This window comes from Raphanus sativus, chromosome 8 (assembly GCF_000801105.2).
Source record: "Raphanus sativus cultivar WK10039 chromosome 8, ASM80110v3, whole genome shotgun sequence".
In the NCBI taxonomy this organism is placed as follows: Eukaryota; Viridiplantae; Streptophyta; class Magnoliopsida; order Brassicales; family Brassicaceae; genus Raphanus; species Raphanus sativus.
This window is the reverse complement of record NC_079518.1, coordinates 2,100,902-2,126,788: the sequence shown is the minus strand read 5'-3', so window position 1 is coordinate 2,126,788 and position 25,887 is coordinate 2,100,902. Positions and strand designations below refer to the sequence as shown.

General features: G+C 30.8%; 4 protein-coding genes across 4 annotated transcripts; 2 read left to right on the top strand and 2 right to left on the bottom strand.

Annotated features, from left to right (window-relative positions):
• Window positions 1-475: 475 nt before the first annotated feature.
• Window positions 476-1,239, bottom strand: LOC108821207 (14 kDa proline-rich protein DC2.15). Its single transcript, XM_018594253.2, has one exon. It carries the CDS (start codon window positions 1,079-1,081, stop codon window positions 683-685), a length of 399 nt encoding a protein of 132 aa, XP_018449755.1. The 5' UTR covers window positions 1,082-1,239; the 3' UTR covers window positions 476-682.
• A 9,523-nt stretch (window positions 1,240-10,762) lies between these two features.
• LOC108818769 (14 kDa proline-rich protein DC2.15) lies at window positions 10,763-11,526 on the top strand. Its single transcript, XM_018591704.2, has one exon. The coding sequence runs from the start codon at window positions 10,830-10,832 to the stop codon at window positions 11,241-11,243; it is 414 nt and encodes a 137-aa protein (XP_018447206.1). The 5' UTR covers window positions 10,763-10,829; the 3' UTR covers window positions 11,244-11,526.
• Window positions 11,527-20,449: 8,923 nt separating this feature from the next.
• Window positions 20,450-21,378, bottom strand: LOC108819026 (uncharacterized). The gene is made up of 2 exons (XM_018592010.2): window positions 21,221-21,378; window positions 20,450-20,998 (listed from the first exon to the last, which is right to left on the bottom strand). Exons 1-2 carry the CDS (start codon window positions 21,233-21,235, stop codon window positions 20,606-20,608), a joined length of 408 nt encoding a protein of 135 aa, XP_018447512.1. The 5' UTR covers window positions 21,236-21,378; the 3' UTR covers window positions 20,450-20,605.
• A 106-nt stretch (window positions 21,379-21,484) lies between these two features.
• LOC108821498 (rho GDP-dissociation inhibitor 1) lies at window positions 21,485-25,656 on the top strand. Its single transcript, XM_018594522.2, has 3 exons — window positions 21,485-24,747; window positions 24,852-24,976; window positions 25,349-25,656. Exons 1-3 carry the CDS (start codon window positions 24,585-24,587, stop codon window positions 25,418-25,420), a joined length of 360 nt encoding a protein of 119 aa, XP_018450024.1. The 5' UTR covers window positions 21,485-24,584; the 3' UTR covers window positions 25,421-25,656.
• Window positions 25,657-25,887: the final 231 nt, after the last annotated feature.

Here is a 25,887-nt window from a genome sequence, read left to right as displayed (position 1 = left end):
CTTTTTTTTTGGCAAAACCTGCAAATACTATATATATAATTGCCGGATCAAGACTAATGAAAGTAATCGGTTCAGGTTCTTGACTAACATTAATGTTCATAGTTAAGCTAGTTTGTTCTGTACCAACTGGTGAAGAAGATTCTGAACCAATTGAAACATCTACGGTGGACGATTGAAATCGAAAATTTCGAATGTAATACAATCTGCAGTGGGTTCACATATTGTCACAATCTGAAACTAAAAGATATCGATTGGATTTGTGATGACATTACATTCAAAATTTTCGACTATTGGATTTGTGATGACATTACAGATAGCTAGAACTTCCGACATCTACGGTGGACGATTGAAATCGAAAATTTTGAATGGAATGCAATCTGTATCACATATTGTCACAATCTGATCTGAAACTAAAAACCCTATGCCATTGGTGACAATACGTGAACCGACTATACCAATAGTAGGAAATTCTAGCTATCTGTAAACCTACTTGCACGCACTTAACACATGTGAACTGATAGCATGAAACAGATCAAATATTACATCAACCAAAGTACGAAACTCTTAGAGATGACCAAAAGAAAAAGAAATTGCGGACTGAACTAGACGAGGACCGACCAAACAAACAGAAGCAAAAGAGTACAAACAAATCAAACTACTCGATCTGTCCGCTTTACACTCATCAGGCGCAAATAAAATCAGAGGGAAGCTCTTTGCCGCAAGTATTGATGAGTAAGCTCAAGGAGATGGGAATATCAATGTTAATCCCCAGAACGTTAGCTTTAATGGCGGTGCAAAGACAAACGGCAGCTTCAAAATCGACGAGGCCTTGAAGGAATGAGCAGCAAGGTGTGTCTGGTGGGTTTCCGATGACTGTTCCGACCGCACCGTCCAGTATTTTGGCGCAAACTCCGAGTTTTAGGGCGTCTCTTGGGCAGCTATGTTTTGTAGGATTGCTGATAGGGTTAGGGTTAGGGATTGGCTTAGGCGGCAAGCAAGTGTTGCAGCCACTTACATACGCAAAAAACATGAGATTAAGAGATAGGAAGAGGGCTGCGGAAAAAGATCTGTTGGATTCCATTGATCTCAAAGTTGATAAACCCCAATTGGCGTTGAATTAATTTGTGATTATATAGCTAATGATGTGATTATCTATGGGACTAAGTGTGACCGAGAGTTGTACTTATATAGGACAAGTGTAAGGACTCGGAAGTGAGCCACGAGACTCGCATATGTGAAGAAAATTGGTATATATGGAGGTGCTATTATTAATTTACCAAGTTGATACTTTTTGTAAGACCGTTTATAGATGCGCTTTTCGAGTAAGTAGGAGATGCTAATAGGCTTAATCTTATTAATTAATCTACATGTCTTAACTTATGTAAGAGCATTTCCAATGGTTGGCTTCATTTTTATCTTCAAATATGCACTTTCTTCAAAATGATGAAAAAAATGAAGCAACATTCACTCCAATAGTTTACTTCATTTCTTTCTTCTAAAAGGAATATTCCAAATATATTCTTTCTCCACTTTATCATTAATTATTAATAACATCTTCTAGTTTTTTACATTTACTAATTTTGCCCAACTATTTTATTTCAACATAATTCAACATGTTTAACATATCTTATAATAAAATTATTACACCAAACATAAATAAATAAACAAAAACATTAGATTTTATATGTTTAGTGTTAATAAACAAATGATTTACCAGATTATTAAGTTTTAGTTTATGTTGTATTGATAAGTTTAATATGTTTAGTTTTGTGTTATTAATTATGTATTTGACTTTTTATCTTAATTAAGTAAGTTTATTTTATTTATTAGTAAAAAAATTAAGTATATTTAATATTTTAAATTGATAAAATGAAAATAACAACTGAAATTAGAAATTAATTGGATTATATTAAAGCATATTGTTTATTTTGGCAAAAGATACAAATAAATAAAAGTTAAGGATCAGTTTGCAATGAAAAAGTTCATCTTAAAAAAAATGAAAATATGTACAGTAGATCTTCAAATTTGAAGTAACACTGTTCACGGCTTCATTTTGAAGCAAAATATGAAGTAGAGTTGGAGCAAAACTTTCTTCAAAATGAAGCAAAAAGTGAAAAATGAAGTGGGGTTGGAGATGGTCTAAGTTACGTCCCGTTATTTCTTATTAGTTACTAATAACGCATATATATACTTGAAACATGTTTGTCTTTAATTTGCGCATCTTAAACACATACAATGGAACAGACAATTGAAAAGTTCAAGCATTGTCAATGTAACTAGGCTTAGACAAGTAATGGGTTTAAATCATATTTTTGGTTTCAACAAGGAGGTTTGGTCAAAAATAAAATGAAAAGAGGCAGTTCACATAGCTGCAACCGATAGCTTCGTTGATGTGCTGATCAGATTCCGCTCGGTGATCTGTCTCTCACTTTCAGGAGTTACAAATACAATGGTCCCTTGGGTTTGCTGGTCTCTATGAAAAGACAGAAATCTTCTTATCTTTGAAGGAAAGTCTCTCCGATCCGAGGAAGTAGCAACAAGAAGCATTAATTTAGCAAAGGAATAGGGAAATACTCAAATCAAAGTACCAATTAATCAAATTTCTCACTGAAACTCGGAAGATGTGATTGTGAGGAGGTCAGAGCGAGGAAGCCCTCAAGTAACCACCATCAAATCGGACGCGGCCTGGAACGCAAATCGAAGCAGGACGGGTCTAGCGTGGATCGTATGAGATGGAAACGGCAGGAAGATACAGGAAGGGTCTGCGATACATGATCATGTCGCCTCTCCGTTGATAGCAGAAGCGCTTGCGGTGAGAGAGAGTCTTCGCATGGCAGTGAACCTAGAGATCGACAATCTCAGGTTATACTCTGATAACTTAACGTTCATTAGAGCAATCAATGACAAGAAGCAGAAGAAAGAACTACTGGGAATTGTCAAGGATATCCATCTTCTATCATCTGCATTTGTCTCAATTTCTTTTTCGCATATCAGTAGGAAGAACAATGAAGAAGCCGACGAGTCGGTAAAGGCTATTCTTAGTCTCTCTTTGATGTAATGGACCTATTTGGCTGGATTCTGTTTGGACCTCTTTTAATTATTAACTAGATTTTGACCCGCGCTTTTGAAGCGCGGGATATTTTACGATGAAAAATTTCACCAATAATTTAACAAATATTTTGGTTATTTTTAAAGAGTGTGTATTTAAAATATTTTTGCATTTAAATCAGTATTTTTAAATTCAACCCGATTGTGATTATACCGGTTAATCCGGAGATCTGACAATCCAATTTATGTTTTTAAAATATTCATATTAAAAATCACTAAAACCCGAGACTAACCGATTGAACTGATGGATGACCGATATGTAATCTAATTGGATTTAAATTGTAATAGTTTCATAATTTGTAATCTTATAATCGAAATTTTAAAGTTCACTATTTTGCAATTTATGAAATTATGACGTTTCTACAAAATTTTAAAGAGAAAATGATAGATCTAAAAAAACTAAGATTAATTATTGTATTATTTGGAAACATTGATAGTAGTATAAAAAATATATTGTTTAGAAACATTGATAGTAGTATAAAGAAATAAGTATATTGTTTGGAAACATGGATAGTAGTATAAAGAAAGGAACATTAGTGACTTAATGTATGTTTAACTATAAAGTATAAAGGTGTATTTAATTTAAAAACTTACAAAATAAATGTTAGGTCCAACATAATGTTTCTGTTTTAATAAGATAGATGAAGTATTTCAGTGACAAAAAAAAAAGGTTTCAACAAGACCTTGCAATACTATTTGTATATGAAAACTGTTTAACGCCTCAATTAGCAAATTTTGACCCAGTTTTCGTTGCTTGGGCATATATATCTTTGCATGATCATGTCTAATATTTAATCATATGTGTTCCTTATATTTTTTCTTTTCATAAAAAATAATAGTACTTAGTTCTTATCGAATACAATTGTAGATTATCAGATTCATTACTTTAAATTTAGTTCTTTTTCAGCTGCTACATATTCTTTCAGTTCTTAGTAGATCACACATCTGAAAATTGTTTCACAAAGCATGTCCTGTTATCTTCTTTTTCTGTCATATAGGACTGGTTCAAACGTTTTGGTGAGTTAAAAAGTTGAATTGTTGTACCTTTTTTTCAAAAATACTGGATCTATTATATTGCAAAAGTTTATAACTGCCGACAAGAAAATTTATTTAATAACCTATATTTTTCCTTATATAAAAACCAAAACAACAACTTTACAGATCTATTACCAGAATAAACATACTTTTATATCAATATTTTGTTGTTGTATGAATCACAGGACGAACTAATGGGAGATTCATAATTCTTATGCAATCCCGTGAAGTGCACAATAATAAGATCAGATTTAAATAGTAATACTTTGTTTTCTTATATATGTACAATAATTAAAATCATGTGCGTGGGCAGAAGATCAAGTTGCAATGTTTTAAAGTACAGTTTCCATTGATTTTTAATTTTGTCCGGCCAATAGATATATTGTAACTCATATGAAAAACCATTGGCCATGATAAAACTATGGTATTATATTCGCCTCCTCAAAACTAGTTTTAATTTTCGCCTCCTCAAAACTAGTTTTAAAACTTTAGCAAAAAAAAAACTAGTTGTAATTATGTTTCCTTATTAACAGTGAGAGTGTTTCATGCGGAAGATCGTGCGGTTCACAATTTTTTGGGGTTATAAGTTAGCGTCCAATAGATCTGGTCATTCTGGTGGCTACATAGCCCAAGAACAAAACTAAATTATAAAGCGAAGGCAGTCTTGATAAAATGGCTACTTTTAACTGAATTCCAATATATTTTTAGTTATTACAGTCATAGGCACTTAGAAAACCGTTCGTCTATTGAAAGCTACAGAAGGATATTTTTATACCTAGAATAATGTTGTTGTTTTTTTTGCTTAAAACCTAGAATTATGTTTCAGATTAATTTTAGCTCGGTACAAAAACTTCTGTATTTAAAACATTACTTTTGATTCTCCTTCAGATTTTATTTTCCAAATCATCTCTGCATAAGTTTAGTGAATCTTTGCTGATGACGAAGACCCCTCATGCTGGAGAAGATTATTCATCACCTCAATCATATAACCGTGATGTGTATGTATGTATTTACCCAACTTAGTGGACCTATGCTTGATTTAAGATTCTTTAGGGTTGCAGTTCTATCGTAGAATGTTTCACTAAAGTTTGGCCGCCTAATTTTATAAGTATTTTAAGCTATAAAAATGTCGGATAACATGCATATCAACTCTAAAATAGTAAAACTTATTAGCCTAGCCAAATGAACTTATGAGTATTTATAATGAACCTAATGCTATTGATCAGTAATCACTTGGATTACCAAATGAGTGCTTAGTAACTATGGTAAAGGCGGTTAGAATAAGTAACAATAAGACGTTGCAAGAAGCTTTGTCTCATCATTTGTGTTCATACTTTAGGAAAACATTTGCTAACATTATTGCATTGATCTGATTGTTACTCATGATCTATCGTTGATTGGTTTCCTATTTTATAAAACTGTACTTCTCATTAGTTCCGAAGTACTTGATTAACTTGTTTAATTTCTTCTTGGTTTAATATTCTGTTTATGATTTGTTAAAATAAATTCCAAATGGACAATCTAGTCTCAACTTAGGTCGATACTCTCGCATCGCTAACGCGTAAAGTCTGTTAATTTGGAATAAGATACCTAAATGCCTCCACCAGCACTTCACCGTGCACTTAAGAAAATAATGATATATCTTTTTTACATTTTTTCGAAACACCTCTTTTGATACTTCTAATATATATCTTATTTGTTTTTTTTGGGGACTAAGATATATATCTTATTGTTAGCATGCCCTTCTCTGATTGATTGTCTCTTAATTAAAGTCCTATTTTGTAAAAGCAAAACAATCCTACTACTCTACACAGTTAAATTTATGTTTTTAACCTTGGCCAAAAAACCCCAAAAACAAAGATGATTGATTTTCATATCAAGTAATCTGTATATACAACATATTAGTATAAAAATGGGAATCATTTAGCGACAGCTAGGTGATTGTAGATGATGTCTTTGGTATATGTATATCCAGTAAGGCGCCTCGTTGTATACTCATGATCAAGTATTATCTTGTTTTACTTGTTTGTGAAGGGCACGAGAACCAGCATTGTCACTATCACATGGTTTCTATGGCAACCATTCATACTTGGAATTTGAAGGGTAAAGGAATTTCAAATTAATGGGAACTTAGGGAAAATTTTTGCGATCAATTAGCATGGAAATTTTCTTAAGCAAAACATTAAGAACTTATGAAGCGATTATTGTAGCTCCTTCTTCTCTTCACTATCACAGAATAATATCACTATCAACTATTTCATGTATTTCAGAAAATTATGAAACTATTTTTTTAAATCTTAGCTTAAGTTTATTAGGAAAAGGTCCTTAAATATACTTATTTCAAAAAACATCCACAAAAGACAATTTTTGCAACTAGATGAAAAAGTATACTTCATGAATGTATCTAAAAACTTAGAATAAATTAATTACACTGGCCGCAACTTGCGGCAGAAGTAAGTATATCCAGCTAATTTTTAACATTAAAATCTCTCAATTAATTTTGTTTCCATAAAATCCATAAACTAAGTATTTAACAATAAAACTTCAAACTAATTTTATTTAATAAATTAAACTCTGTGTTTACAGTACTAGACAAAATATTCGGTATGATCGATAAATCTTTAATTTAGGAATTTTTACACTAATTAAACATAGTTAAGGGATTTTAAAAATAAAATATAATAAAATTATCTAAAAAGTAACTTAATATTTTCAAAATTAGCATTTTACTCTTTTGTAAATAGATGACTTTGATTTTTTTTTAAAAAATCAACATTATATATGTATAATCTAAATTTTTAAATAATCAGAAACTAAAATTTTAAATAACCAGAAAATATAATAAAAATATCGAAACAGAAAATTATAGCCAAAACAAATTTTAAAACAAACCAAACTCATTTTTTGTCATCAATGAACTCATCTATTTGCATAAGTTTTTTAAATGCTAATTTTGAAAATTTAAGTTACTAGATAATGTTACTATATTTTATATTTCCACATTTTTTATTTTTTTATTTTATTTTTTATGATAAAACCTATCAACTATGTTTTGTTAATGTAAAGCCCCTAAACTAACGATTTATAAGTAGTAGTAGTACTAGTACTGTACACAGAAGGTTTAATTCATTAAGCAGAGTTATTTTAGAAGTTTTTTTCTTAAATACTTAGTTTAGAGCATTTTACCCGAAATAAATTTAATTAAGAGGTTTTCACGTTTAAAATCCATATCCAGCTAAACGAAAGAACAAATAAATTATTACATCCAAAACATTCCAGATTCTTGACGCAAAATACTAATCAAAATCACAAGTGGTACTTATAATCTTCTATACATTATTTGAAAAGTGATTGGTCACATTTCATCACCACAACAATGTGAAAGAAAAATGATGGCAGATCATACTAGCAATGATGACATGGTTAAATTTAACTATTACATATATATTTACATTTGATGTTGATTTGTATTTTTGATAATTTTTTAAAAATATGGTAATAACTCATAAATCATCATTAATATAATAATCAATGATATAATAGTAGAAACATAAATATAATATTATTTTAAAATTTTCAAATCTTATTTAATTTTACTTTATAATTATATAATTCTTATTACTAAAACAATTATTAAAAAATTTATGCAGTTTTTTTTAAAAAATGTAATTTTCTAATCCTAATATCATTACTTTATTTTTAATATTTACAAAATTTATTTATTTTTAACCTTTTGATAGTTATATGCCTAAAAAAAATTTCTCCTAATTTTATAATTTTATTTAAAATAATTAACCAAAGAAATAGATAAAAGAATTTCAAAAATAGTAATTTATATTTAAATTAAATTAAAATTATTTATTTTATCTTAATTTTTACATATATTTAAATTAAAAATTAAACTAAATATTGTAATCAAATAATAAAATCTAAAAATGAACAAAATTTTATTTCTAAATATAATTTCAATTGTAAGTTTTTATTTCTGCAACACATGGTGCAGAAAACACCTAGTAAATCTCATCTTCTTATATAATAAAGTTGGCTTTTTTCTCCTTGGGGGTTTAAATGCCATGTGGCACACTCTTTTTAATTTTTTTTTTTAATTTATATTTAATAGGTTTTAATGTTAATTATGAAAGACACATTGGATTTTTAAAATTTTCCTCATAAAAACCCAAGCATTTATAACAGTGTTTTGAACCCGAACCAGAGCTACTGTTGAATCGGTAAACTATCCGACCCAATATAAATCGGATTTGAGTTTTGTGAAAAAGCCAAAATTTAAAACCCAAATTAAAACCTCCAAAAACTCACAGAAACCCAAAAACCGATACCAGTTGCACCACTGGTTGAACCAATATATAATTTTATTTTTTTAGTTTTAGTTATATTTTAAATTCTGTTTTATATTCTAAATTTCCAATTATCTTATATAATAAAGTTGAGTTTTTTTCCTCCCTAGGAGAAAACCCAATGTCATTTGAAACACTTTTTTAATAATTAAAATATTTTCTTAAATTATATTTAATAGGTTTTAATGTTAATTATGAGAGAAATTGTGTGTTTTAAACTTTTCCTCATAAAAGCCCAAACGTTTATAACAGTGTTTTTAATCCAAACCGGAACCACTGTTAAACCGGTAAACTCCGCGACCCAATATAAATCTTGTTTGAGTTTTGTGAAAAAACCCAAAATTTAAAATCCCAATTTAAAACCTCAAAAAACTCACTAAACCCAAAATTCAATACCGGTTACACCACTGGTTGAATCAATAGATAATTTTTATTTTTTAATTTTTAGTTATGTTTTAAATTATGTTTTATATTATAAATTTCCAATTAAAAAGTTAGATTTTTTTTTCAGTTTTATTACCGTCTTCCTATTCTTCTACATTACAATTTACATTTACAAGGAAGGTGAGTAAGCGTGATCGTGCTCGACCTGCAACATCCGTAAAACAAACTCAAAGACGATCAAGCTTATTATTACTCTACATTACAATTTACGTTTGCAAGAAAAATGAATAAGTTATTTTTTATTTAACTTAGTTTATAACAAGTCATTACATTTTTAATTTACAGATCAAAAAGAATAAGATCATATGATCATGTGGATTACAAAACATGTTTTGAATTGTTGAAGAACAAGAACATGGCGAGCTGTTGGTAAGTTTTAAAATTTAGAGAAAATAAAAATTAGTTGATGTGATTTGGTGTTAATTTATTTTTGTTATTGACAATTTACTAATATGATGTTTTAATTTTGGTTTATTTTGCATTGGAAGTTTAATTTATTATTCACATTCGACATAAATATTTGTGAATTGTATGTCTTGATTTTTTTTAGATGTCATAACTCTTATATTACAAACTTTTTAAATAGTCTAAACTATTTCTTAATATTTTGTATGTCAAATGAAGTTAAAAATATAGAAACCAAGGTTAAGTATTTTCTAAATGTTTTAAGCATAAAATAGATAAATATCCAAACTATTATTTTATGTTTAGAAAACATTTCAAAATATTAACTATTATATAAAATTTTCATAGCTAATATATTATTATATAATAAAATTAATTCATTTATTAGCATGCGGTTCATCAACGGTTGGTCCAATAACTCATTGATCCGGTCAATTCAGCGGCCTGGTCAATCGTCAGATTCAGTGTCTAGGTTGGGTTTCAAAATCACAGTTTATAGGTTTTCTTTATATTTGATTTGACTATGGAGAATAGAGCCTCTATGATTCTCTATAGTCGACGATCTGTATCACTTTCATAAATTCGACCCACATGATCCGTATGACCAAAAATCTTAAACCCGCATCCACCCTGCCAAAACCTGTGGATAAACCGTCTTACTCGCGGATAATAATAATTATATTAAAAACTAATTATTTTAATTATATATTAATATTTTAATTATATATAAATATTTTAATTATATATTAATTATTTTAATTATATATTAATTATTAAAATAATATTAAAATAATACATTATAACTAAAATTATATAAATATTTTATATGTTTATATATTTTTACGAAAAATAAAATAAATTTTTTTTTTTAATTTACCGGTCGGCGGGTACCCGCGACTCATATATGGCTGACCCGCACCCGTCCCGCTTAAACTAATCTTAACCCACACCTGCACTCGCAGTTCGAAAATTTTAAACCGATCGACCCACAACCGCTCCACGGCGGGTCAGACGGGGCGGAGCCCCCGGAATTTGAATTAAATTCTCAGCTCCACTAAACACTATCAAAAAGATCAGAAAATATCATTTTTATACATATTTTCATTTCATATTTTTAGAATATTTTATTTACTAAAATTATATAATGAATTATAAATTCATGTAAAAATACAACATATGAACCCGGCGCGTAGCGCCGGAATACGAATAATATATTCATACTTCAGAAGTTGAAAATGGAACTACGTTCAACTTCCTTTTACGTTTAACTCATTCAAATTTTATTTAATTGTAATTTCCTTTAATTTTTAAACATTTTAATAATCAATCATTCACTTTCTACTTTAAAAATATTCCCATAATATATGTTATGGTCGCTCTTGTGCTTCCTTGAAACCATTATAAAACCTCAATATATCCCTTGGTTTTCTCCACACTCAATTCACCCACAACATAGCTAGTGGAACAGTGTATTCTAAAAAAATGGCTTCAAGCTCCATAGCCCTTTTCTTGGCTCTCAACCTCATGTTCTTCACAACAATCTCCGCATGCGGTAGCTGCACTCCTTGCGGAGGAGGTTGCCCCTCTCCCAAGCCCAAGCCAACTCCTAAACCAACCCCAAGCCCTAGCTCTGGCAAGGGAAAGTGCCCTAAAGATACCCTCAAGCTTGGTGTCTGCGCCAATGTACTCAATGGCCTCCTCGACTTGACCCTCGGCAAGCCACCGGTCAAGCCATGCTGTAGCCTCATCCAAGGACTCGCTGATGTTGAAGCAGCCGTTTGCCTCTGCACCGCTCTTAAGGCTAACGTTCTTGGAATCAACTTGAACCTCCCAATCTCTCTAAGTCTTCTCCTCAATGTTTGCAGCAAACAAGTTCCTCCTGGCTTCCAGTGCTAAGCAATCGTACCATATGTAATTTCAGTACACGAATGTGTATATTTATCTTCTTGTTTTGGACAGACAAGGTGATTCTGTTTACTCTTATTATTGTGTCCCTCTATATTTGTGTTCTTATTACAATCTTCTTGTTGTGGGGTTCATTGGAGCCAAATTGTGTCTCTATCCGGATGATCCTTACGATTCTTGAAGTTAACAGTTCCATTATTTCCCGTTACTCTTTATATTGGGGTAATTGTTGTACTATGATCCTATGAAAATAAATCAATTATATTTTATGCTATACGTTTTCTACGATTTCAAATTTGTATACAAGTACTACAAAAATATTCTTTTGGTTTGTCTTCTACCGATTGATCCTCAAAAGGATCTGATCTTCTCAAAACTGTTTGTTGTTTCCAGTCGTGGCATAAAAGGGGGAAAATTGTAAGTTCTTACCATCATTAATTCAATTTAACTTTTGAAAGGAAGTTCAATATAATTTTTCATAGAAGTCGCAAATTTCAATGAGTTTCTTATGGTCTATATGTACACTTTATCATTACATGCACTTGATCCTTTTATTAACTGTTACAACAAATTAATGTCATATGACTGGTATTTTAAACTAGATGTAATTTAATACGAGGAAAGATATAGTAGATTAATATCTGAATTTGTGGCAATTACGCATAAGTAATCCAAGAATATATATACCCATTCTATGTAAAACAGAAAGCTGATTACTAAACCATGATAATGCCAACAAGTTATGGGTGGTTACTTACTGCAAGAAATGGTACATCATGAAAATCTTAATTTTGAAACCTGGCCAATGAATAATACACACTAAAGACGATAAAAATTTATGCACATAATCAGTTGTCGGATATATCTTGTCGGATCCTAATTTGATATAAGCCTCAATAAAATAAGGTTTATTCTTAGTGCATGGATCTTTCAGAAGAAGAAAAACAGTCACGGTACATCATGGAGATAACATACCTAAAGATACAGGAGTCATCTCAGAAAACAATCAATTACTAAATACAAAACTTACAGAACTGAAGATTAGATACTTCTTTTTAAGTATCAATGACATAAATCATAAAGGAACAGAAAATTAGGATATCACTCTGGGAGAATCAAATCCTATAAAACTTTGCAGTTTTGAAACAGCGAAAAAGCATTTCAATTTATTAAATTTACCCTTTTCGACAGAAAATACTTTGTTTATAGTTAAAGGCCAGTTTATTTTGCGCCACGAGTACAAGAAAAAATCTTAGAACTAGAAGACACACTGTCTCAAACTGTGGTCGCGCGGGCCTGATGATGTTTCGATCAGTCTTTAAAATGTTGCGTCCTTATTATCATTGTCTTCATGCTAAGGCATTCAGAGCCTAAATTACAAAAAAAAAAAAAAATGCTAAGGCATTCAGTGCACCTTTTTGGGCAAAGGTATTAAGTGCATTGAATACCTTATTTACAAAATTACAGATGAAATACATTTAGTAATATTCTGCAGATACCAATACATGTAATATACTATCTCCATTTTAGAAAGATAATTTCATATTTTCACACATTTGTTAAATTTGTATCATAAAAGTATTATAATTAATGTTCACTTTAGTAATTTAATAAACTTAAATAATTTATTGAAATCTATTATTTATTATTATTAAAAATAAAAAGTTTATAGAAAACACAAGTTTTATCTTTGTAAAAAAAATTGCTCAAAACATCTATTTTTGTGGAATAGAGGGAGTAAATAAAAACATCGTCGCATCAGTATAACAGCAAATGTATTAAGACGTCCTGCTATGTACGTATGGCTAAAACTCATAACTCATCCGACTATTTATTCGTGAAATCCTGGAAGCTCTTTGGAAAACAAACTGAAAATATTTAATGTTTATATATATATATATATATATATATATATATATATATATATATTAAACAACAGTTTGATTACAAAGTATACATAAAACTAATTTATATAACTGGAAACTGTAATTTTGCAAATGGAAATATGACATCAAGTTCTCCGGGACTTTAATCTACTAAAATTGAAAATAATGAAAAAAGAGAATGAGGTAAGTTTTCATTTGAAAAAAAATTTAGACACATGTGTTTACTATCAAATGTTTATGAGAATGTTCCTGCAAATTATGACCTTTGCCATCTTAGTAATTAACTCTGCTTTCTTTCTGGACTCTATTTTCTTTTTATTTTAAAAATTAAATAACCAAACTAAAATACATAAACAATATTAATATATATATATGGATGAGATAATTAGAAGAATGTTTTACAAATGAACACATGGTTTGATATGTAGTCTTATGAAAATTGGAAATAAAGCTACCAACTGTGAAAAAATGACAAGCTCTCTAATGTAGTTACGCCAAGGAGTACATATATGATATGGCGTTTAATCATGTACAGTATTTTGAAGCGAAAAGGTGATTCCTGCAATAATGAACACATGCATAATATTCCATATGACGATCAAATGTAAGATCTGAGCGATCGACAGTACAAATACTATTCTTTCCAATGAATGAAGAATCTAGTGAAGGAGAGAAATTTTCTTTTTGGGTCAGTGTGAAGGAGAGAATTAAGAGCAAGTTATAAGATATCTTTCGGTCGTCACATGGGACTAGGAGGGAAGGGAGTGGACACAAAAAGGTGGTATTTTGTTTTGTTTGGTTTTTCGGGAGAGTAGTCACACATTCAATAAAGTTGAAAGATTCCAAACCACGTATGGTCTCAAACCACATGCATTCGAAAGAGAAAATCATAATTTATCATTATAATTATTATTATAATATATATATATATAGATGTGTGTGTGTGTGTGTGTGTGTGATTGGTTACAAAGTGATTAGTATATATTATATAACACTAAAAATAAAAGCCCTTTCTCAAAAAAAAACACTTAAAAATAAAGTTGGATTGAGATACGCGCGAGTCTTGCTCATGTGTATAAATCAATACGTAGATAATTTGTAGATTCATATACTTTAACCAACTGTGAATATATATACATATTTGGTTTATTGTAAAAATAATGTTAAGAATGTTTGAGGTTCCAGTTTCAGCATTCGGTTGGCCTTCATTACAATTTGTCATCATAGATTTCAGTCACGGTGCATAGCGTGTCAATTCAGAGTTGGGTGGTCCTTTAGGAGCAATTATAAATTATATGGATGCATTATGCATATTGCATATATTGATCCCGTGAACACTCTTTGTTTTCTTTCGTTCAATAAAAATCTTATATATATATATATATATATATATATATATATATATATTACATATAGACTAGTGTCATAGTGTGTGTATCTATTAAATAAGAAAGAGTGTAAACAAACTCCATCTGTTACAATCCAACAGTTGGAGTGAGTCTAATCAATTTTACTTTGTAGATAGATGAGTAACTTTTACTTTTTTCATTATGTAATGTTTTACGAATTTTTAGATTTTTTTGCATTTTAGCCTTTTTTACATTAAAAATTCAACACTTACTACATATGAGAATCAACAATAATAATACAATTTTAGGATTTAGTGTTTATTATATTAAAACCTCAGGCTCCATTCACAGATTTCTCGACCTGCTATGGTAATTCGAGACCTTTTTCTTCTTCTGCGCGCAAAGCTTTATGCTCTAGACAAGGAAAACAATCATTCACCGGCCTTGACATCTGCAAATCAAACGTCTAGACCATTATACCTCTCAATTTGGTTTGACAAAGTCCAGGGATAAATCATTCAAGAATGGCTCGACACTATTTGCTTCACATGAGTTTCATATTTATTTCCATCTACCATTGTAATTTTCATATGCCGATCTTGTAAAGCATTCAAATTTTAATTTAGAAAAGGTATCTTTAAGTTAAAAAAATTTGTATTTGCTACAAGTATATGATACCGCTATAGTGTAATTAGGGCTGGCTTTGGCCCGTAAAGCAAAGACTGCGCCAGAATTGTGATATATTTTTGAAATGCCAAAATATATTATGTAGTTCACTTTAGCTTAGTGGTTTGTTCGCATTTCCTCTAATTCAACAGATAATGTGTTCGATTCTTCTTCCCTTTTTCTACTTTTTTCTTTTTGTTTTTGTTGTAAAATAATTGTAATTGAAAACTTTCACTCTTTAAAGATATAAATGATTTTACTTACATTTTCTAAGGCCATCTCCATTAGGGGTTCAAAGCCCAAACTCTTAGCTTTTCACACAAAAAAAAATATTAAAATAATTATGAGTTCTACTTAAAATTAAAACCAGTCTCGCGAAACCTCTTCTGTATGAACCTGTCTCTTAACTCTTTGGCGGGCCCCACGTGATGTGGCCGCCCGCAATTAATCGATTATTTTTTTTCTTTTTTTAAACCAAAAACCGAAAAAAATATTTAAAATTTTTTTTTTTGTCTTGGAATTCGAACCACCTAAATCTTACTGATGGAGATGCTCTAACAAATTTGGTCTTTTTATCATAAATATTATTAAATAATATACAAAATAAACCATTTACTTAAGGATGCATTAGTTATTTTTTTAAGTTACGTTCTTCTTACCACATTTATTTTCTGTTTTCTTTTATAAAAAATATTAAATAGATGTGCAAACAAGAGATACTATAACAATGACTTAAATTATCAATTGCTCATATTTTATCTTTCATTTTTATCCGATCTTCACCGAAATTAATACGATTTTCAATATCCCTTGTTTTATTCAGTTTTCTGTAAGTTTTTTTTCATTTTTTAGAAATTTTTGAAATCTGAAAAAACAAATTATCATAAATTATGCTGTGACACATTTAAAAAAAAGGATCATGATGTTGATGTTAACATAGATGTATCATATACAATTTATGTTCTTTTATAAAATGCTACATAATATAGGATTAGTAATCAATCAAATGGACTGTCAATGATATTTGAACCAAGCTGGCTTGCAAAATTTAGATATTGGAAGTTAATAAGTTTTTTCTTGTAACACTGGAAGTTAATAAGTAAAAACAATATTTTTCAAAAATAATATGATTTTTTATCTTTATAATTTATTTTAAAATATATCGCATTATTTATTTTCATAAATAAAATACAGTAAAATTTTTAATTATAACTAAAGAAGGGCATTAATTTTTTTGTGCAATTTAGGCGCCGCATAAATGTGGACCGGGACTGAATATAATCATGGCGACCAGAAATTTAAAGCAATCTTTTGTTTAAAATAATTCGAAACAGTCTCCTAGAGTTTTGAACTAATTCGAAATCATTTTAAATTTAGAGAAATTGCACTGCATATACAAAGATAATCTCATAATTTGCAAGGATGGAATTTGGTCTTTCTCGCTGATGTGTATTTTTTTAATGTCAATATTGTCCATATTCACCACACGATAGAACCTAAAAGCCTAATTGTTACACAAACCCTTATATATATATATATATATATATATATATATATATATATATATATAAGAGTTATTTCTCTTTTCACTACAAATGATACACTTTTCAAAATCGACCATTTCATCTCTCATTTTCCCTCACTCTCATTGTTAACTCCGCTGGAGCCAATTCTTCAAAATAAGCGAAGTTTCGCCGTCACGCTATTTCGTTGTCACATCGTCACGCCATCATACCATTATATCTGCTCAAGCTCGTCATCACAGTTACCTCACCTCTGTTCAAGCCCATCGTCACGCCGTCGCTTCACGTTGCTACAGCTTGTCGTCCCCTCACCTTTGCTATAACTTGCCTTCATTTCAGTCAATGAAAAGGAAGAAGAAGAAGAAGAAGAAGAAGAAGAAGAAGAAAGAAGAAGAAGAAGAAGAAGAAGAAGATGACAGAAGAATGGTCCGTCTGTTTACTGAAGAAGAAGAAAAAGAGGTTTCCGGAGACGACGAAGATGACAGAAGAATGGTCCGTCTGTTTACTGATGGCATCATGCATTACTATGTGCATGAGCTAGTCTCAACCGCCACAGGATCATAGTTGGTGAGTCTCAATATGTTATATGTGTCTGACTGATACATCAACTCCACCTAACACATATGTATACTATTAAAGATTCCATCATGTTAGCCTTTCATTTTTTTGCTATTGGTGATGAATCCGTGTACTAGATTTTACATGACCCTTTTGTTACAGTTAGCCGGTTACAAAGCCGAACACATACAATACAATTCAAGTTACAATATTTGTAAAAGGATAAATAACTTGTTATGAATTGTTCCAAACCAACTAACAATAGAAATAACCATCATTCGATCCAATAGCCTGTAATTTTAAATATCAGTTAACATGGAAAGTATCCGGATAATTCAAAATATGCATAGTCAGATAACTATCGTGTTCACCGACTATTTATTAACCGGATAACTATAATCGAGTAAACATGCGTAGTCTGACAACTATAGTGTTAACCGGCCATTCATTAAAAATTCTAACTAAGAATAATGATATCTAGGTAATTAGTATATACTACTGGATAATTATAATCGAGAAAACATGCGCAGTTAGATAACTATAGTGTTAACCAACCATTTATTGAAAATACTAACTAATAATAACAATATCTAGATAATTAGTATAATAAACCGGCTAACCAGTAAATATTGTCTCATATGTTATAGTCTATCAGAATATATGGTATTTCAAATCTAGATATCAGCTAACATACAAAATATCCATATTAATCATAATATACCCAGCTAATTTACTAATTGACCTAGACCCTGTTATATGCAAATGTCGAGATAATTAATATATATTACCGGCTATTTCACAAATTTCATCATTAATTAGTATATATTACCGGCTAACTATAATGTCGAGATAATTAGTCTACTTACCAGCTAACTATAAAAAAAAAGTCAAGTAAAATCTTAACCGGCTAAACAACTATTTAATCATATGTATTCTGATTTGTTAATGAATTAGTTTTATGTTTAGCCGAACATGTAAATCTAATAATATGTTTTGTGATTTATTAGAGTGTTAATTTTTTTATTATCCGATTCGATACAAATTAACAACCATCAACTGATCAAATAGCCGGTAAATATACAATAAATACCAGCTAAAATTGTAAAATATCTAGCATTATTCAAAATAAAATCAAGAAAAATAAATACAAAACATATATCATTTTAGCCAGATAAACATACATATATCTCTATTTTTCTAAACAAGAATCATCAAATGGAATGAACTATAAGACATGGATTTCTTTCGTTCTTTTTACGAGCACACAAGCTCAACTTGCTTCACTCTTTCGTTGAGTAGTGTCTTTCTGGTTCGAAAAAAAATTCTTCACTCCAATCACACACACAACACCGTATCAGAAGACCTAGTTTCAAAATCCATAAAAGAAAATGAAGATGAGAACCTTGCAGACTTCACTCGCTCCAATCTAGCTCGTCTTAATCTATTCTTTGGTCACCGTTCGCCGCCGTCCCAGTAACTCAATTACTCCACGCGAATATCACGGCCGCTAACTCTGGTTTTTTAAACCTTGCAAAGTTGACCACCAGCAGCATAATGTCCGTAATCCACTGGTGGTGTTGTAAGGAAGAATTCATTTTTTTTATTACTTTCCTCGCGCCGCCGCTGCGCCAAAACTCTATCTTCTATTCATCACCCCTACCATGAATGATAGCTTGTATCTCTCGGCTCGAATCGGAACTCCAAACGAATCCTTTAACTAGATATCTATTAATCAAAGTTTTCTCTTTTATCTCTCCATCATTTTCATCTCTCTCAACACATATAAAATTCAAGGTAAAGAGTAAGATAGGAGAAGAAAAGCATCGACCATTATTTCTTATCTCTCTCTCTTTTAAAGACTTATAGGGCTATTGATGTCTTTTTGATCTATTTCTCTCTCCACTTTTTGCTGTTTTCCATATTTGCAAATTACCAACTTATTTAGTAATTTCTGTGCAAATGCCTCTTAAATTTATACAGAAATAAATGTGTAATATTAATGGCATATGTATAGTTGATTTCATTTTCTCCATCCAAAATTTTACGGCATTCCATGAGAATTGCAATGTGGGCTTTTGGTGACATTGTTTAGCCTAGTGTAAAATCTACTGGTCTCTCACAAACTGACTAAATTAGGCCCAAAAGCCCACACCCTAGCTAAAAAAAAAGAGTTTCGCCTACGTGAATTTTATGGACTAGGCCGAACATGACTATAACACTATTCAGCCTATGTGGCATCAAGTATTGGCAAAAACACTCGGTTACATTGAATAGTGTCAGCTCCAGGAATGGAGCTGAGTTCATATGAAGCAGTGGAATGTCACGTAGCTGATTTGGTATATGATATACTGGAGAGAGATATGTTACGCAGGCGGTTTGATGTGTCATATACCGGTTTAATTCAAGTTGGATAAGAATGACGTGTTGTTGAGAGAAGCTTGGGAAATAAGCTTCACGAAGATTTGATAACAACAAGATCGTAATTTGAAGATAAGTCCTGAAAGATCTTCTGGTATAAGATATGAGGGAGATGAGATTGCATCTCAGATATATAAGGCAGTGAGAGGCAGACGGCCTCCTTACGAGTTTTAGAGATTAGAAAGCAAGTGTTTGAGAGTGTTCAGCATTGTGCATAGGATCATTGTGACAGGGGGAGAGTAGCTCGACCTGTCCTTTGGTAAATTAAGAATTAGTTCGTGTCAAGTCCAGTTGGATGTTGTGTAATTCGAATTAGCCAAGTCAAGTGTGATTGTCTAAGAAATTCTTAATAAAACAAGCTGTGTTTTGAGTATTGATCGAGTTTTTTAAGATATACGTGTCCTCGTGTTTTTACAAATAGATACTTAGGTGACATTGTGTTGCGTTTGCGGTGAATTATTATTGGCAAATTATCTCGGTTATTGTAAAAGTAAACGGCTAACGCTCTGCCACTACGTAAAGATATTGGTATGAAAAACTTATAATGTTGCTTAAATGAAATTAAATAACATAGTTTTCTTTTTATTTTTTTTGGTCAAAAAAAATAACATAGTTTTCTTTTTAATATAGCAAACGCAAACTGAAAAACGATTTTAGTAATCCATGTTTTTTTTTTTTTTTTGCTAAAATTTGTATAATCCATGTTAGTAATCCATGTTCTTAGTTTGTACTCTTCTTGGGGTTAAATTTTGGTTTGTACTTTGTAGCTAAAACCAAGCATGTAAACAATGTAGCAATTAACAACCATCAGAACTCCCAAATATATCATTTCATCATAACCAAATATCATTTCATCATAACACACGATAGACAATACTTATGAAATTTTGCGAAGTAATCTTTTTAAAACAACGAAATGAGACCAAAGAAGGTCACATATTGTTTCTTCATCTTTACTCCTCGGCCTTCTCGGCGGCGACTTCCCCAGCAGCGACAACTTCCTCTGACTCAGTCTTCTCCTCCTCCACAACAGCCGGAGTTTCAGTCACCTCCTCCTTCTTTTCTATCTTCGCCTCCTCCTCAGCCACCGGAGCTTCCGTCTTCTCTTCTTCCTGTGGCTCTTTTATTTCTTCATCTTTTTTATCTGCCTCTTCAACAACCACTTCTTTGCTCGTTTCTACGACTGGTGATTCAGATTCTTGTTCAGTTACGGCGGCTGGAGCAGCAGCAGATTCTGTCGTGGCGGCCACGACTTCTTCCGGCTGTTTGGTCTCCACATCTGGATCCACCACTGCCTTTGCTGCCACCTCAACGTTCTCTGCTGCTGGAGCAATCACTTGTTCAACCTGGAAGCAAAGGTACACACTTAGTAAAGAAAAACTGTCTCCCGTTTTTATCCTATTAAACAGCAAGTAGGCGGTTGCATTTGGCCTGCAGCAGGTGCAGCCGGTTGATGCTTTTATTGCTGATCGTTTGTATATTCAGTAAGCAGGCTAGTGGTTTGTAATAAATAGTTATCTAACTAACATCAACATAGAAAAATTAATTATATAAACTTAATATCAGACCTCAACGGTGGCCATTTCCAAACGACAAGCTAAAGATGATAGATATAAAGAGAAATAGAAGAGAAGTAAAATGTATTTGATGCTTTGGTGAGTGAAGAGCTTTGATCAAGAGAAGATCTATTTATAGTAGAAGCAAATGCTTTATGATAATATTTTTAAAACAAAATATATGTGAAGATACATTTTTAGTTGTCAACATTGTCATTAAAGAAACACGATGATGAATATTGCACATGAAAGCTTCTTTCTCCTATATAAAATAACTTATGTCTATTTTACACCTCATGCCACATAGATATACATATATAGAACTTCATCACTTAACCATTACTCGTGTTCCAAAAAAAAGCATTACTCCTCAAGTTGTATTTTTTTCTAAAACAAAAAAAATTCTTATATATCTATTTCTCAACTAATATTGGATTTATTTATATTAATTATATGTAATATAATATTTTGAAAAGTGTTTGCTTTCTTCTTATGTGACTTTAGTGAACGTTACAAACAAACCTTCCATATTATCAATGCTAATCTTATTAAACTGAACGTTACAAGGTTAATGTTAAACAAACTCTTTTAGGTAGCAGTCAAACTTGCATTGATTAACGCCTGCGAAAGCATCTTTATTCTATTGATTGGCCAAACGATCACTGCTGTATTCACTAGGTGTGACGTTTGAACTCAATAATATACGAACCTTTGTTGTAAACTATAGACTCTCTAACCTCTTGTATGTCTAATTTTTGTCGAGTCGCTGTGGTGTAGATTATATTGTTCTTTGAAATTTATTTGTGCTCATTTTAAACGAAGCATTGATATTTAAGATACAATAGTTTATAAGTTATGTTTGGATGGTTACTAATCCTTTAATCTTTCTACCAACAGAATGTCAGAATATCTAACTTTGTAGATTAAAGCTTATAGAATTCACAAAAAAAGAGGGAGTTATTAATTTATAGATTATGTTTAGGTTTTAGAATGTACAATATATATTTAGGTTGTAGTTTTGCATATATATCGAGCAAATTGCGATTAAGATCATAGTTTTTTTCATTTCCCCCACTAAAAGAAAAGAAAAAATATACAAGAATCAGGCCACATACTCGCATGATCTGTAAAGATGGCCAGCAGAAAAGCTGGTAAAAAAAGGGTTGGACGGCTACGATGACCCATTAGTGGGTCCCATTTATTGTATAATTTTGTTTGATAATGAACATAACTAGTAACGCACCCACCAATAATGCAGAAGGGATGATGTTACGAGATCGGAAATTTTAGGTAGCGAGGAAAAACAGTACAAGATTAACACAATAATAATGCATTCATAACTATATTTCGAAGTTCCAGAAATGTAAATTTCATCACATATGATAAACAAATAGCAATCCATCACGTCGTCTGTCCATATCTTTATCTAAATATAATTGCGTCATTGCTAGTAACTTTTTTTTTTGACATATAATTTTTTTAACCTGGTTGAATCTAAGGGAGTCGCAAGCTCGCGATTGATTCATTCTCCGGGACATTCAAATGGGTCTTAAAACACGGATTCATATCCACGTTAGGTGAACAGAACAATGTGACTTAGTTTCGCATAGAAGGAGGATCGAACCTGAAATGTGTTAGCGTCCTAAGCATGTCCACTACCATTTAATCATAATTGCGTCATTGCTAGTAACTTAAATGCATACATCTACTTCATAATAATCTATAGAGATATGGTATACTTTGTAGTTTTAAATTTTTGATCTATAACCTTTTTCTGGTATTGGAACCAACCTGCATTGATAATACCACATTTAGAAAAGATGATAAAGCATTTTTCGGAGAGAGAGAATATGAAAACTCTAGCATCTATAGTGTGGATTCAAATTCAGATCTCTTAAAAATCTACATAACGTTTTAACCATCCGACCATAGACGTGTGGTTTAATCTATACTATTAAAGTACAAGCACATTTGGATTTTTACTCTGTTTACCCCTATTAAAGAGGTTTTCTTTTGTATTCATTAATGACATTTTGGACATTTTGTATTGGTTTCTTTTTTAATTGTTTTTGGTTTGTCATTAACCACCGGTTTCCTAATTCAATTTTGGTATGTGATTATTCCGTGTTTGATACTGCATCATTTTAATATTTTTCCAACCGGACATGTTTGAAACTGCATCGTTTTTTCTCAAACTATTTAATGGTTTGGTTTTAAACCGCTTTTTCCTAAATATAATCCCAACTATCTAACAAAAATTATATAAAAAATAAAAATTGTTTATTGGTTCAACCAGTGGTTCAACCGGTAACTGGATTTCGATTTTAGTAGTTTTTATTGGATTTTTAATTTTTTTTTTTCAAACCCGAACTGAATTTATCTTTGATCAACCGGTAATCCGTTCAACCGCAGGTCTCAATCGAATTTCAAAACACCGATCAAAACTATAAAACTGTTATATTGATTTACATTTAAAATATCTAATTCAAAATTAAAAACCTAAAAATACATGTATAATATAGTTTTACCGAACATAAATCTAAATATAAAATACATATATGAGACGGATTATATAAATATATATACAAGACGGATTATATAAATGTGATTATATAAAATTTTCACCAAACATAAACCCGCGCTTTGAAAGCGCGGATCAAAATCTAGTACCACATTTATTTAATATGTAGGTGACCATCTTCAAGTAAAATTGAAAAACTGACCTTCCATGAGAACTTTCAAATATCACTAGATCATCATCACAATATCATGTCTTTAAAAGCTAGAGATGTATTGAAAAATAAAGGGGAACTTTTTGACGTGATTGATAAATATTTGTAATGTAAATCTAAAAACGTTGTAAATAAGAATTCACTTTTGGTGTCGCAATTATGATAAAAGTCCCATGTCTTGAACATGTGTAATGCTTCTTTTTTTTTATCAAAGAACATGTGTAATGCTAAAGTCGAACAAACTGAAGCAAAAATGTCTCCAGAAATATATATACAGTGAAATCTCTATAAATTAATAATGTTGGGACTACACTAAAACTATATTTTATTATTAATTTATAGAAATTATTAATTTATCGAGGTACTAATTGAACCAAAAACTCAATTTAGAATTATAAAATTATATTAGTTTATAGAGATATTAATCTATCGATTATTAATTTAAAGAGGTTCTACTGTATATATGTTTAATTCTAGGCCGTTGATTTAGGAGTAGACTATAATCTGACGGTAGAGGACTCATATTATAGGGTTGGTTTCGAAAGAAGAAAATCTCTTAATAAAATTTTAAAAGGGAAGGAAATCTTTTTTATTGCCAATTTCTTTTGCTTGGCACTTGGAGCTTGACGGCAGTGCCAGCTAACATGGTACTGACGATACCTGAAAACGGAAGACCGACATCGAAAGGACCATGGTTTACTCTTAAAGAAGGCTCTAAGTACACTCTGGTGTTTCCTTTCCGTGTGGCCAATAACATTGTGTCCGGTCTCCGGTACAGCAATACGATTTGGAAAACCGGAATCAAGGGTATTTTCATATTTCCACTCACTCATGTATATTACAATATTAGTTACAATAAAATTTTGAAGCCTTTTCTCTGATTTTTGTTTTTACTCTTTTACTGAGAACAGTGTATAGTAGAAAGCAGATGTTAGGAACGTTTAGTCCACAGGCTGAACCGTATAACCATGTCATGTTTGAAGAATCAATACCGTCTGGTATGCTTGTGAGGGACTCCTACTCCGTTAAATCTAAGGTACCAAAAATCAAATAGTTTAGCCCTTTTTAGTATGCATAAATATTTTTTCAAAACTTTGAAATGACGTATATATATTGATGCCACAGAAAGAGCCTTCTCATCATAGTCTTAGTCAAGTATACATAAATACCACTTACCTGAAAAATTAGAATTCTCTCTTTAATACTCCCAATTGCATGCTTTGATTGGCAAATAAAACATTATAAAGTACATTGGATAATTACCGCGTTTTTTATTCTTGATAGTTTTTTTGTTTGCTAAAAGGTTACTGGTAACATCTCAATATTACATTGGAAAACGATTGCATTTTTATAGTTTTTTCTCTCTCTTGATAGTTACAACTCTTTTTGTCTTGTCAATGTATTGCAGTTCGTAGATGACGATAATAACTGCTACTTGGAGAACAACTATACCTTTGACATTCGCAAGAATTGGCTGTGATCTATCACATAATTTACCCGAAGAAGAGAAACATATTATATTATTCATTAAAATGTTTCTATTTGCTCTTAAATCTAAACTTGTTCTTAAATAATGTATGTTCATATATATGGTTCAAAGATTAAATTAAAAAAAAAAGCTCAAGAAAATTCATTATTTTACTAAACATTTCTATGAGGTCCTTAAAGAAAACCTTGTATTCTGCGGAATGTTTATTAAAAATAAACTAAATTCCTTTTGACACATACAATTTTACCCAAACTCAGTCGTCCTCAGCGGAATATTTATCTACAATTTGTATATGTTACCGGGTAATACTCTTTATGTTTTTCTTCTTTTTTTTTGAAACTTTACTATGAGGTTGATTGGTTGTTGCTGTAGTTTTAAATTTTTTGCTTTAGAAAATAGACTGTAAGATTTTTGCTTTGATTTTAATTTTTTTGGCTTTGAATATTTTTCAAAGCACT

Excerpts from the sequence above, each read along its gene's own strand:
- LOC108818769 (XM_018591704.2), top strand. The coding sequence starts at position 10,830 with ATGGCTTCAAGCTCCATAGCCCTTTTCTTGGCTCTCAACCTCATGTTC.
- LOC108821498 (XM_018594522.2), top strand. The coding sequence starts at position 24,585 with ATGGTACTGACGATACCTGAAAACGGAAGACCGACATCGAAAGGACCA. Across the intron at positions 24,748-24,851 it reads TTGGAAAACCGGAATCAAGG|TGTATAGTAGAAAGCAGATG; the intron begins GTATTTTCATAT and ends TACTGAGAACAG. Across the intron at positions 24,977-25,348 it reads CCTACTCCGTTAAATCTAAG|TTCGTAGATGACGATAATAA; the intron begins GTACCAAAAATC and ends AATGTATTGCAG.
- LOC108821207 (XM_018594253.2), bottom strand. The coding sequence starts at position 1,081 with ATGGAATCCAACAGATCTTTTTCCGCAGCCCTCTTCCTATCTCTTAAT.